The 18666-nt window shown below is 37.4% G+C and overlaps 1 protein-coding gene across 1 annotated transcript in view; it reads left to right on the forward strand.

Annotated features, from left to right (window-relative positions):
• The window catches only part of LOC120522888, a 42047-nt gene extending 23594 nt beyond the window's left edge, over positions 1-18453 (forward strand). Inside the window, exons 4-5 of the mRNA XM_039743648.1 lie at positions 11016-11067; positions 17614-18453. Of these exons, the coding sequence (XP_039599582.1) occupies positions 11016-11067; positions 17614-17679 (118 nt within the window). The 3' untranslated portion in view covers positions 17680-18453. The remainder of the gene's footprint in view (positions 1-11015; positions 11068-17613) is intronic.
• Positions 18454-18666: the final 213 nt, after the last annotated feature.

The following is an 18666-nucleotide window of genomic DNA, read 5'->3' on the forward strand; positions in this document are numbered from 1 at the left end:
GATTAGTGCTTGGCGAAAGGTCTGAGGAAGAGATTGGTTATCTCTTACTTCTGTAAATATTCCTAATAGGAAAGGAGCTAGCTGAGCTGAGAATTTCTTGTAAAATTCTGCAGGGTAGCCATCAGGGCCTGCTGCTTTCTTACCTTGGAGTGACTTTATAGCATCTAGTAATCATGATAACGCCAGAGGTTTCTCAGGTTCCTCCGCACTAAGAGTGTCTATTTTTGGTAATTGTAATGTGTATTGTCTTCTTTAAACTCAGTAGTATATAAGGATTCATAGTAGTTTCTGAAAGTGTTTTTATTATATTTTTGTGGTTGACGATTTTAACTCCTTTTGCGTTGGTGATTACTGAGATTGCGTTGCGCACTTCTTGCTTGTGAATTTGTTGAGCTAAAAGCTTATTAGCTTTCTCTCCATGTACATAGTAATGGTGTCTGGATTTATAAATTAGTTGTTCAGTTTCTTTAGTTGTCAAGATGTTTAGTTCTGAATGTAGAGCCTGCCTTTTCCTATGTAGAGTCTCGTTTGGTAGTCTGACATGTTCTTCATCTATTCTAGTAATTTCCCTTTTTATCTCTGCTACTTTCTTTGCTTCAAATTTATTTCTGTGGATAAGATATGAGATAATCTGTCCTCTTAAGTAGGCCTTAAGAGTTTCCCAGAGTGTTCCTGCAGAGATCTCTGAGGATGTATTTGTCTCTAGAAAGAATTGGATTTGTTTGGATATAAATTCTGTACAATTCTCGTCTGCTAATAGAAGCGGGTTGAGACGCCATCTGCAGGGTGAGTGTTATTATCTATAAAGAAGTAATCAATCCTTGAGTAGCAATGATGTACTGGTGAGTAGAAAGAATATGTTCTTGAGTTTGGGTTTAAAAACCTCCAGGGTTCTGATAAGTTGTGGTCAGTTTTAAACTTTGTAATTATCTTTGCGATGTTAGATGCTGTTCCCCCTGTGGAAGAAGTCCTATCTAAAAGTGGATTTAGAATACAATTAAAGTCACCAGCCATTATAACTTTATGAGTGTTCAGATTTGGAATGGATGCAAATAAATTTTGTATAAATTCCTTATCATCGACATTAGTTGCATAAACATTAATCAAGATCATTTTACAGTTAGATAAATCTCCCATGACCATTACATATCTCCCTTCAGGATCCAATACTACATCTGATGCTACAAATGGGATTGTTCTATGTATGAGAATTCCTACACCTCTAGTTTTCTTTGTAAAACTAGAATGGAACATTTGGCCAGTCCAGTCTTTTTGCAGCCGGAACTGATCCTTACTTAGTAAGTGGGTTTCCTGTAAAAATACTATTTTAGCATTTAGACCTGTTAGGTGAGAAAGTACTTTCTTTCTCTGTAATTCACGATTCAAGCCTTTAACATTCCAGCTCCCAAAATTAACTGTCCCATCATGGAGACATTGACTCTGAGTTTTTGATGTCATTTTATAGTCTTAACTGGAAGTGAGACAGCTTCGGCCTTAATTTCCTATTTCCCCTAGAGTTGTTGCCATGTAGCTTATTATTACATCGGTAGTTATAATTATAAAGATTAAGAGGATAGATTAGGTATAGATCAAGCCTGCCCTCTTTCTTTCCCCTCCCTTTTTGCCTCCCCAAGTGAGGCTAGAGCCCACTTCACACAGTCCCAGTCCTCTGACATACCCAGAGACAGAGCACGTCCAAAGCAAAACAAAACCCCATGCAGCAGTGTTTTAGGATTAAAAGATAGATATCTATTACCAAAATAGTCTAAAAGAAAAAAAAAATTGTACATTTAAAATATATAGTCTTCAGCAATCTTAGTGCATTAAGATAATACACCCAGACAATAAACCCAGGGGATAGTGTTGGAAATTTGTCCAAAATAAGCATAATAAGTTCATCCATCCATCCATTTTCTAACCCGCTGAATCCGAACACAGGGTCACAGGGGTCTGCTGGAGCCAATCCCAGCCAACACAGGGCACAAGGCAGGAACCAATCCTGGGCAGGGTGCCAACCCACCACAGGACACACACAAACACACCCACACACCAAGCAATGCAATAATAGCAATAACCATAAACCAAGGGTTTGATGTTGAACAGTCTCGTTTAGGGCAGAGATAAAATAAAATAAAAAAAGTAATTAAGCACAATAAAACATAGACAGATAGCGCCCTAGTAATACTAAGTAATAATGAGAATATATGATGATAAAAACCCATATTTTAAACAAAAAAGATCAGACAGTAGATTATTAGTCCTTGCTATATATCATTAACGGCCATGACTCACCATTATGTATCAGAATAGTCCCGGGATCAGCTTTCTTAATTCCATTTCTGCTTGTTCCTTGCTAGCAAAGAAATAGAATTGACCTTGCAATTCAACTGTCAGTTTGGCCGGACGCTGGCTTGCCGTAACCGCTGTTTAATGTTGTAGAAGGCTGCGCGTTTAGTAGCTGTTGCTGGAGAGAAGTCAGGGAAGATATGAATACGGTTATTCTCATATATAATATCTTGCTTGTCTCTGAGGAGTGCCATCACCTTTAGCTTAAATGATAATCTTTCAAAGCGAATAATAAAAGATCTGGATCAAACGGTATTTGATCCACGTACGAGATAAGCCGCTGTTATCTCAGATTCTGCTTTAAAGTCCTCCCCGATTATTTTAGAGAAGAGTTCAGCTGCGAATTTCACTGGGTTTGGACTTTCTCAATTCTCAGGCAGACCTTCAATTCTAACATTATACCTTCTGCTTCCATCTTCCAAAGAAGCCAGTCTGTCTCCGAGTTTTTTGCATTTGGAGCTGACATTTTCTGCTTTTTCTTCGGCACTGGCAGCTAAATTTTCGGCTATTTCAATCCTAGTCGTGAATGTCTCCTTGAGATCCTCCAATTGATCAGTAAGCGTTTCAATTTTACCCAGCACCAGTCGCATCTCCAGTTGCATTTCTTGTCGCAGCCTTTCATTTGCCTGTTCCAGCATCAGCCCCTGCGTTTCGTTTGCTTGTTGCAACTCCTGTTTCAATTCCTGTTTCAATTCCACCAACTCCTGTTTCAATTCCTGTCTCAGTTTCTCATGTGCCTTTGCTCTTGCTTTCTCATTTGCCTTCTCGCTTTTCTTTATATCTTGTATGAGCTCAGCGAACATCACCTTCAGCTCAGACATTTCAATTGTGCTTTCTTGTGCCGTAGGTGAAGCGGCAGGCTCTACTGTAGCCGCTATTCCCGGCTCGCATGGAGCAATTGAAGCCCCGGACCGCAAGGCCTTCTCCAGTTTCAGGTGTTCTTCTCCAATAGGCGAGCTATCAAGATCTGCACTCATGATCGTACATTTGCTCCCCTTTTCACTCTCAGCCAGTGACGATGTAGCGGACCGTGGTCCCGAGGAGTCTGTGCTTTCGTCCATCTGATCCAGGTCTGTCTCTGAAAGACCGTATCTTGAACTAGGGCTTGCTGATCTTAGGTTGGGTGCAGCTTTAGTTTTCGATTCTTTCGGACCCCCTTTCTTGTTGGCCATATTTATATATGCTTACATATACTGTAGCAGTCTCCTTGGATTGAATAGATACGGGATATATCAGGAAAATAAGTAAATAATATGAAAAACTAGCAGAATACCCGCGCTTTGCAGCGGAGAAGTACTGTGTTAAAGAAGTTATGAAAAAGAAAAGCAAACATTTTAAAAATAACGTAAGATGATTGTTAATGTAATTGTTTTGTCATTGATATGAGTGTTGTTGTCATATCTATCTATTTATATTATATATATATATATATATATATATATATATATATATATATATAGCAAAATACCTGTTGGCAGCGGAGAAGTAAAAAGAAAAGGAAACATTTTAATAATAACGTAACATGATTGACAATGTAATTGTTTTGTCATTGTCATGAGTGTTGCTGGTATATATATATATATATATATATATATATATACACACACACAGACACATATATAAACATATATATACATATAAAATATATATAAAAATATATATATACACATCTATACACATACATATACAGTTATATATATATACATATACACACATACATATATATACATATACATATATACACATACTGTATATATACACACACACATATATACATACTGTATATACAACATATACATATCTACATATATACTGTATATACACATATATATATAAATCTACATATATATATCTACATATATATATATTAGGGGGGACTCGATTAAAAAATTAATCCAATTAATTAGAGGCTGTGTAAGAATTAATCTTGATTAATCGTATGTAATCGCACACGTAAATTTGCCCCAAATCGCAAATGTTTTTTTTTTTAATTTAAAACGGTTTTAGTGGGCTTACAGAATCAAATAATAGACATGGACATGAATATTGTAAACTGAAGCTGTTTTAATTTCTGAAAAAAAGCTTTAAACTGCATTTGAATTCAAAACAGAAACAAAAATATCATCCCTGGTTAAAATTGGGCAGACTTAAAAATAAAGTGGTAGTTTAAGTATTTTAAGTACATTTTCAGAATAGTATTGTCTTTAAATAATAATAACCAAAATTTCAACATAAAGTGCAGTTTTCTTCTTAAAAAATAAGTCAGAAACATAAAAGGTAATTTGACCAGCTTACTCTTTAAACTCTGAGTAACATTAGCCAAAATTATTTTGTACATTAGGCTAAAACAGTGTGATCATTGAACATTTTGTAATTAGATGTATTTAGAATTACTAACGGTCACGGAAGTCCAATGATCCCCAGTAAGAGCCACAAAGTCCGCTTTCTGTAATGCATCTAATTTTGCTTGCTTTTCAGTGTGCACAAAACCATGCTTTTATCAAGGCTTCGCCGGGTAGTCGAAATGATCAGTCGTAGGAACGCGCTTTATTCCGACTCTAACATTTTTGTAGCTGTGATGTGTGCATCAGTGTAATGGATGTACCAGGAAATCATGCATTGACAAAAGTTCCGCTTGCTTGGAATTGAAAGTGTGATTAAATGCGTTATTTTTAAGCGCTATGGAGTACATGCATCGAAGCTTCTCAGCTGTGCTTGTGCTAAGAAAGGGAAAATTTTAAAAATAACGTAACATGATTCTGCTAACCTAATATTTTTCATACGCCCCAAACCAAGGAGATGCGAAGGTAAAATGAATCGGTAGCGCGTACATAGTCAGTACACCCTCTCGAATGAACCTCAATGTCGGCGTTAGAGGCTTAAGACTCTACAATTAGCCACAGCGCGTGGCTTGTCTATGCTAAAGTATGTATTGTAGATCGGGTATATATATACATTTATATATATATACCCGTATCGAGTGGAGAAGTAGAAGTTATGAAAAGAAAAGGGAACATTTTAAAAATAACGTAACATGATTGTCAATATACAGTAATTGTTTTGTGAGTGTTATTGAATGTTGCTGTCATCAAGGATTTGATTATCATTATTTCTTTCAATCAGGCTCGTATTTGTAGGATGTGTTCAAGTTACATTCCGTGTTTGTCAATCGCTGTAAAGATAAGAGGTTTCATTCATCGATTAGTTCCTTACTGCATCAATAAACAGCTCGTCTTCCTTTTATCTGTGATGTGACAAACTGCATGCACGGGTTTTTTTACACTGTCTTCCTTTAGCAGGACATTCACTTTTTCCACCGTGTGCTTTGTTTCCGCAGTAGCTGCACTTATGAATATGATTGTATGTATAAGACGCTTCATATTTTTTTGCTGCCTTCTCAATTGTGTAATTCGGTTTTTGTTCAGCACTCTTTGGAACTGTTGCTTTTGTCTGCGCATTGCGCCAGTTCACGGAGCCGCTTGGTGTTCTTGCATCGAAGGTTCCCAGCTGTACTGGTGCCATCTCGTAATGTCAGCTAAGACCCGCACTTAAAAGTTTCTCTCGCAGTTTCAATGAGTTTGTGCCAAACACCACCCTGACCATCTCATCTTCCTCTGCATAAGCACAGTCCTTCACCCGTGAACATTTACCGGCAGTGTTTGTATTGGATTGCCGCTGATGGACGGCCTTATATGGGCAGGCACTAAATTACAAAACGCTAGTGGCAGCCTGTCTATGAACTTAATTTAATATAAACTTACGGTTCACGCCGTGCTTTGTTTCCGCAGTAGCTGTACTTATGAATATGCTTGTATGCATCATTTGCTTCATAATGTTTTTCTGCCTTCTCAATTGTGAAATGGCGTTTTGTGCTCAACGCTGTTTGTTCTTCCTTGTTCTCTACGCACTTACGTAGGAGGCGTGATGATGTCACACGAAACTCCCCCACGGCCATCTCCAACTCAAGACTCCATTACATTATATGGGGAAAAATAGCTTCCAGTTATGACCCTTATGCGTAGAATTTCGAAATGAAACCTGCCCAACTTTTGTAAGTAAGCTGTAAGGAATAAGCCTGCCAAATTTCAGCCTTCTACCTACACGGGAAGTTGGAGAATTAGTGATGAGTCAGTGAGTGAGTGAGTCAGTGAGTGAGTGAGTGAGGGCTTTGCCTTTTATTAGTATAGATAACACCACTGCTAGCGGAGCTCCACTTCAGACGTCCATCTCTCGCATCGGACGAGACCAATCAAACTTAAATTCTTCAGGTGTCCTCAAGTATGTGATTTACTGTTAAGATGAAAGAATTGTGCTGTATGTACTTTATGCCCTTGAGGATTTTAAATACCTGAATGAGGTTCTGACAAAGTCTACTCTGCTTGATACTAAACAAGTTTAATTCTCTGAGTCTATCAGAGTACAACATGCCCTTAAGTCCTGGGATGCACTTAGTTGCTCTTCTCTGCACAACTTCACATGCTTCTATGGCTTTCATGTAGCATGGTGATCAGAACTGCACACAGTACTCCAGATGCGGTCTTACTGTGAATGTCTTTTGAATTACATTCAACATTTTTTATGCTATAACATTTTATTTGCCTTTTTAATCACTTCTGCACATTGCATAGATAATAAAAATGCATCAATATAAACCTCTAATTCCTTTTCAGAGGTTGCTTCTTACATGACAGTGTCTCTTGTATTTATAACTGATGTTTCTTTTGACCACGTGTAGCACGTTGCACTTTTCTACTTCAAACTGCATTTTCCAGGTAATCGTCCAGTTCTGAAGCTCGTCCAAGTCTTTTTGTATCATTTTGTCTGCCATTGCTCCAGTATTAGCATCATCTGCAAATTTCACAATCTTAACAACTGTACTGAAATCTATGTCATTAATGTAAATAAGAAAAAGTAAAGATGATGAACATTAATGGATTTTTAATGAATTAAAAAATACAATTTAAAAACTGTGGCAGCCAGGGCCGTTATTTGGCCGGGATGCCTGTCAACTTGAAGAGGGAGAACATGTGCAGGTCATTACCTCCCCCGGAGCACTAGATGGCAGCCTCCTTGCTTTGCTGCAGCACCACAGACTCCTACAGGCTTCATGGGCGTTGGAGTTCGGTACATCCCTGTTGTATTCTGTGACTGTCACCAGGGGGTGCTGCAGGAGTTGCAGAGCCCTACCTCATTGGGCTTCCACCTCATCCAGAAGTGCTTCTGAAACATGTTGACTGACTACTGGAAGTGCTCCTGGGTGCACTTTATTGTGCCTTGTACTGTGTTTTGGTACTGTGCTGTAGGTAACGATTGAAAAGCATTTCTCATGGATAAACAGCCAGTGTGCATTGAAGAACTTGTGTCTGCATCTGTCTGTGTCGGGTGCTGAGGAGCTGAGCACCACCTGCAGGCCACTACACATATCTCAAAATAATTTTTGTGGACATAAATTGCACTTTTTGTGCCAAAACATCAATCTTTAATGACATTTCTCAAAACAACTTCTATGGCTATGAAAATATTTAACTACAAATTTACGTGTAAACTGACATAAAAGCATTCACCTTAACAAAAGGGTGTCTGTTTGTTTGCTGAGGTGTCACCCGCTGCACTTGGTTCCAATCCAGGTGGTTCGGTGTGTGGTGGGTGCAGCAACACGCTATCAATGCATGCTTCCAACTTGTCCTGTCTACTCTCTGTTGAAACGTCTTTGTCATTTCAATAGATGGCACATCATAAACATTTACTTTTCTTTTGCAAATCCTGTACCAAATGGTATATAACATAAATCTATGCATTACATGGTGCACAACAAACATTAACGCTGAGGTCTCTGTTGATTACTTAGATTTTAACTCATCATAGACGGGTAGTATGGCTAGAATATGATATAATCGGACTGCCCACCTATATACAGACTGTCAATGACAATTAAATCAGATTCCAATCATTCTTGCATAACGTTAAACACACAGAAACTACATTACAAATCCATCAAAAGTGGGTAAGTCACACACTTTTTGCTGACTGTATAATTTCTTTTATTGAGTTAATGTAAAACACAACGCCTATAACATCAACAGCTCTCTGTCTCTCAGTGACTTTTCTCATTCTTTCTTTCCCTCTGTCTCTCTGTTTCTCCTCTCTGATATTGGCTGTACTACCTCACATTCGCTAAACCTTTTGAATGTCACACTCTAGGACATTGTCTAGATTCAATCCCTGAACTTTCCTCAGGAATACTGTCTGAAAGTCCTAGGCTTGCCTGCAGATGTTCCTCCTCCTCTGCTAATCCATAGTTCACAATTAAAGGATGAGGCACCCTTATCGGACCCAGTACACTTATTTCAGATAGATCAGCCAGAATTTGGATAGTTCTTATTTCATCATAACCAGTCCTCAATTATACTTCTTCATTTCCACTTTAGTGGCTTGAAATAATTATTTTGGTGGCACGGGTTTATCCAATGATGCATACCACCTTGGAAGCTGTTTTACCCACACCATTTGGAGGAGCCTTCCATACCCAACCTGTTAGCTACATTTCCCCTTCTGCTCTATTAAACCACTGCCTACTCATATATTCTGTTATACTTGTCTTCTGCAGCGAGGAACCTGGTGGAAACATTTGCACTGAAGTCTTAAACTAAAACACTGTTTATTACGATAGGCAGAAGAACACATGCCTGGAGGTGATGAAATGCAATCTGTGGCAACACAATGAGTGGACAAAGGTGACAAAGTCTGATGAGTTCCTATTTTCTGCAAATCCAGCTAACATGTAAAGTAACAAGTTGAAATTATTCAAGTTAAATGACTTGAAAATGTTAAATACCCCATAGTTCAATCAATGTAATGAAAAAATTTGTAGCACCAGCTGTTTGAATACCTTTGCAAACTTGACGTTGATCCAAATTATCAGTCTGGAAGAGGCTTATTCATTTATTCATAAAGCTCAGATACAAAAATGTTTAAGTAATGGTCTACCATCCCAAAACTGCCTGATAAAAACATTATAAAGTGTACAAGAATGCAAAAGTCATACAGAGTCTAAGAATGAGATCATGCAATCTAGGGGTTTTGTCTGACTTAGCCATTTTTCATGACCTTTGCTGCCCAAAACAAAAAAAAGAATTCATGAAACAGAAGCAAGGTGGAAGACATAGCTCAAAAAAAAAGATATTTGATTGATGTCTCAGTTGTGTCAAAAACATTCTTGATGGTCCTAAACTTTATGAAAGAAAGGTCAAAAGTAGGAGTGTTTGAGGAACATTTTATGTCCGGAAAACACCACACAGAGCATTCACAATAAGAACCTTATGGAAGTTGACAAATATTTACTGTATGTGGTAATGAAATATCACATTGTAGGGTTCCTTTTTTGGCTGAGGACTTACATATTCTGGCATCATTAATGGAAACACAAATTTAGCTTAATATGAGAGAACTGTACAGAAAATGTGAGGCCAGTCTGTTTATTAGTGTAAGCTGAAAAATAATTGTGCCACACTGAGAGAAAATGATTTTAAACTTAAAAGTCTGGAACAGATGATGAGGTAGAAAAGATTCAGTGCCTCAAATAGTAAGGTCCAGGTCTAAATAAAATAGGTTGTTTTAAAATGAGTAAATTATGGTAGAAAACCATCTAAAACCCAGGGTGAAGTTGATGTGAGAACCAAGATTAATTCCATGTATTGGTTAAGGGAGAATTTGTACTGACCTGAATCTCTACAAGTATGTGTTTTGTGAAGGGGGCTCCTGACCAGGATGGTTAGCAATATATTCCCCAGACGGGGAGACAGAATAAGGGATAGTCAATTGAGGGCTGCCTGCTGCCTCCACTAAGCTGGGTGTCAGCAGGTGGCATCATGCAACTGAAAGTACTCCTGGTTGGAATCCTGCAGGGCCGCATGGGAGCTGTAGTTGCAGTTAGCAGTCCTGTTGAACACCTACAGAGTGGCTAGAGGGAGATCCTGCGTGGGCAGCTTCTCTGTTGTCATCTCTCTGACCCAGATGTTATTCTGCAGTATATCTTTGATATACTAGAATACTAGAAGAGTTCCTGGGTACTGCTTTAACAGAGGAGTCAGAAGAGAAGGAAAGGTGAAGAGTCCCATGCAATAGAGGAGTAGGAGAATAATATCTTAGTGTCTTGTTATAATTTTCTACAATGTGATATAATTGTGACAAATAAAAGTTGTTTTTTGTACCCGAACTGGTCTTCTCAGCCACGCCCAGCATTTATTGTGAAAAATGCCCACTGCCTTGTCACAATTACGGTTTATATTCCCTACAAGTTACCAGCTATGTTTAAGGAGTTTCTAATAATTGTGTTATCTTTCACTTCTAAGACAAATAACCAATTAGCTATATTTTACAAATGTCACTGTGCAAATGAAAAACATTAATAATAATACATTTTATTTATATTTCTCAAGGCACTTACAGAATATAAGAAACAACAGCAAATGAAAAACATTTCACTAAAGTGTCTTTAGCCATTTAACTCAAATCTTCCACTATGTTTACTGGATAGTCACCATTTCACAGAAGATCTTGACTATTGCTTTGTCTTTTACAAAAATGATTTCAGCAATGAGGTGTTATCAGACAAAATTATTAAAATGATTATGAACTGAACTGCATTAATTCAATTAATTTCTCCACAGACTCTACTGCAAATCAAAATTATTGGAAATGAAGCAGTCCAGACAAAATCAGGTATGCTATTTAAAATATTGGGCTTTCAAAGAAACATTGCTGCTTATTACTTTTGGTTTTTCATTTAAATAGAACCATCTTAGCAATGACTTGGTTTATTGAAAATAATACATGTTTACTGAATGCCATGTAGATCCCAGAGATGTAAAATCAAAATAATCCAATTCTGAGTCAATTGCAATACGAGCTTTTGATTTTAAGTGGGTTGGTTTTACAATATAAACAGCGTGGCACGGAAGCGGAAATCTCAATGGAAGTAAATCTATAAGCAAAAAGATAAGAAAAAATTACTTTAATAGATAAAAGAAGGCCACAGAAGTACTTGGATATTTTCCTGAACTTGACCAGCCCTTGGAAAACCTTTTCCCAACTTTTCAAAATTTTTGGTTAAATTTGCACCACTCCATAGTAAGAGAGAGACATTTATATAAGCCTGTGAATAGCAGAGCATTTTAACTACTGAGATATGAGTGAGATAGAGAAATGTTTTTCTGCTAATTATTTGCTAAATCTTCCTGTTTGTGTGTGGTCTTAGACATTAGCAAAGCAGCAGAGTGGCACAGTGGTCATGGTTTCCAGCTAATTGCATTTTGTGTTTGGTTCTTAACTACAGAAATCTTGGACATTCTTCCTGTGTTTACATGGATATTCTTCCAGATACTCTGGTTTTCCTCCCACTTCCTCAAAAAAAAGTTAACGTTAGCTTAACTGGCCCTGTGTGAGGCTGGTTTCTGCCTTTTGCTCAGTTTTGTCAGGATAGACTCAACCCCAACCTCAGCACTGAATGCCTTATGTAGAAATATAAAATATTTTGTGTAGAAAGAGTCCCTTTATGGTGCTGGCTGTGAAAGATGCTAAAAATTGAATGATGGAATAACACTTGACAGATGTCCTACTGACTTGACACGGACATGTCCTGCATTGTCTGCTGTATAGTAAGTGCAACTTGTCTTGCTCACATTTATTTTTCCAATCACCCATTTCCCAAACTTATTTAATCCTACTTTAGATAGACAGATAAATCTTTATTGTCATTGTCACTTTTACAAAACGAACAATGAAATTGAAGGTGCTGTCGACTCAGTGTAAGGCATAAGAGTTAAAAAACAAGAAAAGGAATAGTATTAAAAGTACATTACAAATACACTCACTTTAACCTGGCCAATATGTAGTTGCCATATGATCCCATGTGCATCTATTTGGAAGGGAAACTGGAAAACTACAGAATTTTATATTTATTTGATGAAGGAATGATGTCTGACTCAGAATGGGATGGTATTATTGTAAAGCTTGGCTAAACTTGTACAAAAATAAAACAATACACTGATGCACTGTTTTCCTTTGTTCATTATCAAAGTTTTCATTCATTATCAAAAACATTCATTTTTTCTTGTTTTCCTTGTTGTACAAGTACATTCACATTGTACATTAGTTTCTATACTTTTTTTACATTTGGAACACATACTGCACATGTTAAGCAACATGCCCAGTGTTAGAGTGAATACAAGGTAGAAACTGAACCAGCAACAATCTGGTTATTTGTTTCTCTGACAAATTAAAATTATTCACTAGCATGTTTTTTTTCTTTATATATATTTTCATTTTTGGCTACTTTTCAGTCATCAAAATAGTTTAATTGTCATTCATTCAACATATTAAACTTTCATTTGGTATGGAATGCAAGTGATCAGATTTTTATTAAAATACAAAATAGAGAGTTTAAAGTGATACAAAGGAAGCTTAACCACCAAAAATGAGCAAGAAACTGCCCTGACAGGATTGTTTGTGAAATTTTAGAGGTTTCTAAGATATTAATATTGACTATGGAAATAATGAGCTGCAAATGCAGATGTAACAGGCTTTCTAGTCATGTGAGTCTCACTATCAATTTTAGTTGCTCCCACTGGGTGAATCCATGTGAGTTTTGTTAAACTAAAAACATCCATCTTAGTCAGCCAAGAAAAGGAAAAATTCTTCCATCCTATGTTATGTTTGGTCCCTTGACCCGACAAAAGTAAATCTTGACAAAGCTTTGATTATGGGTCCTACATTTTAATGGCTTTCCAGCAGCTTTCCTTTAAGTGATGAGATATGTGTAGCGTCCACCTTTAAAATGACCATGGGTGAACTCTCCTGTTGCCACATTATAAATCCACCCTACCTTGACAAAAATCATTTGAATAACAAAGAATGTGAATTTTGTTGTTTAATGCTGCCTTTTCTTTTGGAAAAAGGTGTCTAAAAACTATAGCACTCGGAGAAAAAGTACCTTTATTGTGGAAGATTAGTTATTTGATTAGGAAGTAATAGAATTTTTATTTTAATTTAATTTAGAGCTTTTAATATAAAAAGACTGTGTTTTTAAGTTAATTATCCTTTTTTTCCTTAACAATAACTCAAAAAACGTGAGAATGCTCGCAAAACTAACCAAAGAAATGTTGACTTTTGGGCCAGTAATTTTTTTTAAGCCAGGTATTGGAAGATGAGGGGGGAAAGCCATGATTTTTAGAGACCCCCTAGGAACACTGCATTTTAAGGCTTTATAAAACCCTGAAATATCAGAGTTTTACTTTTGGAGACTGAGTGTGTGTTGCTTATGAACAGTTATCAAATCTGTACTCCTCAAAAGAAGAGGTCTGAATCCACCTGAGTTTGGATATTTGAGGTCATCAGGGACTTCTCCTGAGCCAGTAGAACGTAAACAAGTAAAAGTGGAATTGTGAGCTTTTATCTCAAGTAGCATCATTTCCACTCTGTGAAATATGTTCATGGTGTAGTGTAGCTTATGGTGTCCATGAAGGGCAAGCGACAAAACGTTTGAAGGCCACGGTAGTAGTTTCTTCTCAAGACTTGGGGAGCTGTCAGATACTGGGATGACTCAGGCAAGTGGACAATATACAGTAATAATGCTTCCTCCGCATTCCAACACTAATCTTTCTGTAGGAGGATATGTCCTAAAGTTATTTTATTAACGGGTCATTCCATTATTTTAAAATAAAGTTAATTAAAGTAAAATAAAAATGAAAATACAAACATATGGACATGTAAATGATATTTAGCACACTATTTAATGAACAGTAAAGTGAATTTCAGTTTACCTGTCTGCCTATACAACAACAAATTGAAAATATTGTTTTGGCAATTCAATAGAGACCCAACAAAGGTGAAATCCAAGAAATTTTAGCAGATTTAATCAATTTAGGTGTCTGATTGTAGAAATGGATTGAAAAAATATAGCACATTGCAGTCCTAGGATGAACCACACCTGGTTGTTTTATGCTTTTTCATGTTGATTGTGAAAAATGTACCATGTGGCCACTAGATGGTACTGTACTCATGAAATTTATTAAAAATCTTATGTAAAAAAATAAATAAATCACGTAAGAAAAGGGATTGTGTTGTATCAGATATTTAGTCAAACAATTACATTTTTGTACAACTTTTCAAAATAGGAACAAAAGTAGAAGCCATAACATTCTCAGACTTACTTAGTTCATTTCTGGGTCAGTGGGGCCAGTGTCTACCCAAACCACACCAGGTGCAAGGCAGAAACCAACCATAAATATGGTTCCAACCATCACAGGACCTACTGACTCACACCTCCATGTGTACACTCAAAATTGGCCAGCTTGGTATTGCCAATTAACCTACAACAGAATCACTTTTGGGATGTGGAAGAACACTGAACCACAACCAGGATATTGGATCTTAAAGGTAATACTACTGATCATTGTGTTACCATGATAGCCCACCATTATTTAGCCATCAGTAAATTAAACAGAAATTTACTATGGACAACATTCCTTAAAAACACTACATGCTATTTAAAATGTTAATCTTTGTGTAAAATATTATAAAATAATGTGTAAGCCACCATCTATAAGAGAGAAGTATATTGTAGTGTCACTTCCCAGGTGGGCAAATAAACCTCACAAGCAAGTGGTGGGAATTGTCCAATTAATTGTAGTTGTTATGAATTAACTAACCAAAAACAAACATAGTATGGACAAAAAACAATCCTTGAACAAAAAATCACCCACCAAACCTAGTAAAACACACTCTATCCCAGAACCTCCTTCCAAAGTCCCTCCTCCCCCAGCATCCCAGAGGCTGCTTTATTTAAGAGTGGCAGTTGTGTCTCCTCTGCCTGCCCCTCTCCCCATCCCGGCTGGCCCGCCACACCACTTACAATGAAACAAGCTGAATATTCTTTTTATCAATATGTGATTCACTTTTCATGCTATAATTAAACTAACAAAAAGACTTATGAAAAAGTTTGGGAACCCCTCTCTTAGCCTGCATAATAATTTACTCTACTTTCAACAAAAAAGATAACAGTGGTATGTCTTTCATTTCTTAGGAACATCTGAGTACTGGGGTGTTTTCCAAACAAAGATTTTCAGTAAAGCAGTATTTAGTTGTATGAAATTAAATCAAATGTGCAAAAATTTGGGTCCCCTTGTAATTCTGCTGATTTGAATGCATGTCACTGCTCAATACTGATCACTTGCAACACCAAATTGGTTGCATTAACTCGTTAAGCCTTGAACTTCATAGACAGGTGTGTCCAATCATGAGAAAAAGTATTTAAGGTGGTCAATTGCAAGTTGTGCTACCTTTTGACTCTCCTTTGAAGAATGACAGCATGGGATCCTCAAAGCAACTCTCAAAGAAATCTGAAAACAAAGATTGTTCAGTATCATGGTTTAGGGGAAGGCTACAAAAAGCTATCTGAGAGGTTTAAATTGTCAGTTTCGACTGTAAGGAATGTGATCAGGAGATGAAAGGCCACAGGAACAGTTGCTGTTAAACCCAGCAGGTCTGGCAGGCCAAGAAAAATACAGGAGCGGCATATGTGCAGGATTGTGAGAATGGTTACAGACAATCCACAGATCACCTCCAAAGACCTGCAAGAACATCTTGCTGCAGATGTTGTATCTGTATATCGTTCTACAATTTGCACAAAAAACATCTGTATGGCAGGATGATGAGAAAGAATCCCTTTCTGCACTCACGCCACAAACAAATTAATTAACTAATTAATCACATAAATGTATGTAATTGATCATGATTATTCACAATTAATCAGGTTGAAACATGTAAGTATAAAATTAATACATAAATTATTAAGTAAATACACACTGAATCACAAATTTAATGTAGAATCAATACAAAGGAATTACACTTAAACAATGACCATAAACCTGAACTTTTAACAAAATACTTGAGTAAGTACAAAATGAATTTGAATGCCTTCATAAAATGCAAGTTGAAAAGAAGGCAAAAAGAAAATGAGGCCAATGTATTCATTCTGAAATTGGCATAGCATAGCAGACATGTCAAAATAAAGTTAAATGATCGAAACATCTGTTGACTTTGAATACACCACTGAAAACTGATTTAATTGAAAGAATAAGCAACTATTAAATGGGCATATATTAAAACTTGTATTAAAACTCTGCAAATAGCACCCTTAATTGTTCATCACTATCAACAACTTGATAATTATACTCTACACAAGTGTTTTCTAACTGGTGCACCATGGAAATAATAATGTAATGCTCATGGGTCCTGACCTGAGAGAGACATGCTCCTCAGGTGGTTGTGACCTGTCCAAGAAGGATGAAACTACTTGGAGTAGCCAACATAAATGCAGCTCTGTGATCATCTTAGTTTTAATAGCACTCAAACTCATCTAATTCCTCTATACTGTGTTCCGCTTCAGCGTTACAGCCCAGAAGTATGACGCTCTTTCACTGTCGCTCCCCTCTATTCACTTGTTCACTCCATGCTGTCTTTTCACAACGCGCTGCTTCTTCTCATCCACACCAGTGCCTCAGCCGCCCCATGTGACTCCTACTCTCCATCACCAATGCCGAGCAAAAGCGTTTCTGTTCCAAAACCTTCTCCACTCAAACCACTCACGCTTCTTCCACCCTTTTTCCTGGGACTTTCTCGTCTCCCTCAGATGTTTCATTTGTGTAATGCACTAAGCCTTCTGAAAGCACAGTGCTCAGTAGCTGTCCATCCACATGGTCCTCTGCATCTCCAGCCTGATCATTACAGTATTATTGTTTCTTTATGCCTCTCTGACCAAAGCACTGCCTGTGGTGTTTGCCTCGTTGCCAGCCCTGGAGAGAATAGTCTAACTGAAGCTTGCAATATGTATGACATAGTTCAGGTAATGCCTACAACGTCAGTCACAAAACACCCTTTGACTCAGATAACCCTCCTACAAACCCTAATCTTAAACACAGTGTAACGGGGCCCTAATGTTAACCATAGTCTAATGCGATGGGTGTTACATGACTGATGTTGAGGGCGTTTTGTGATGTTGGGGCATTAAATGACTGACCTCATAGGTAATTTAATTAATGAGTTTCTGGCCTCATAGGGAGTACTTGCATGTTTTTAATTACATTTAGCCTATTCCTTTTTATTAGATCATAACAATACTGAAAATAACGCATCAGTAAACTACTGTAAGGGACTGCTGTTTTTGTAGTACCACTGAGTCTTATATCACTTTGTTGATTTGCTTTTCAGGAATTACAAGACTTTGAGCCTTACTCAGTCTACACAGAGAAAGTGAATGTTGTCTATGAAAGATAAGATGATGAAATAACTGCACGAATCCAGTTCCTGGGAAGTACTGTGCCGGAAAAGTGTATTGCCTCTGTCCATTAAATGTTTCATAATACAGTATGAATGTACATATATACTATTTATGAGTAACAGACTGTGAATTTTAATTAATAATAATTTTACATTGTGTTCAGAGTGATGGAATTAGAATTTGACAGAGATGACCAATTTGACAATGACACAAATAGATTATTGGATGAGTCTAAGCACACCTTAGTACAGGCAGTATACATTCTAGTAAAGACTGTGGTGCTACAGTTGGAGACAGGCCTTATTGAGATAAAGTGAGTTTATGAATAAACATTCCACACAAAAAGAATAAACATAGCTCACTATGTTCAAAAGAAGCTCATTCTGCCACAAGTGAAATTTTGTCAGGCCATAAGCGCAACAAGCAATGGATTAGAAGATGAAATTGGGAGTAAAAAAAAATTGGCTGAGGTCATAACCAGAAAGACAAATGTTGTTTGACAAACACAATCTACAAAGGAAAATTCAAAGTCCAGCAGCCATACCACATGCACTTCAGAAGTAATCCACCTGAAGCTAAGCATGGTTCAGCCCAGCCAGTACTTGGATGGCAGACCAACCAAGAAAAGCTTGGGTTGATACTAGAAGAGGTTTTGGTGAGTCCAATGGGAGCGCTGATTATGGGAGCGCTGATTGTGGATCCCAATGCCCCAGTACATTGACAAGGACACAGAGAGGTTAGGAGCACGCACTGATACAGTGCATTGCCGCACCCACCACATGACAAACCAGTTTAGGATTCAGATTAGGACCCAAGTGCAGCCATGCAACGGGTGATATCTCAGCACCACGAGGACACGATGCTGTAAAAATGGTGCTGTTTTTCTGATGAGATGTAAAATGAAGGTCCTAACTCTCTGTGGGCATCCTTCGTAAAGGGTAGGGTGTAGCCCAATGTCCTTAATAAATTGCCCACTAGGGCCT

Source organism: Polypterus senegalus, chromosome 2, assembly GCF_016835505.1.
Source record: "Polypterus senegalus isolate Bchr_013 chromosome 2, ASM1683550v1, whole genome shotgun sequence".
Classification (NCBI taxonomy): domain Eukaryota; kingdom Metazoa; phylum Chordata; class Cladistia; order Polypteriformes; family Polypteridae; genus Polypterus; species Polypterus senegalus.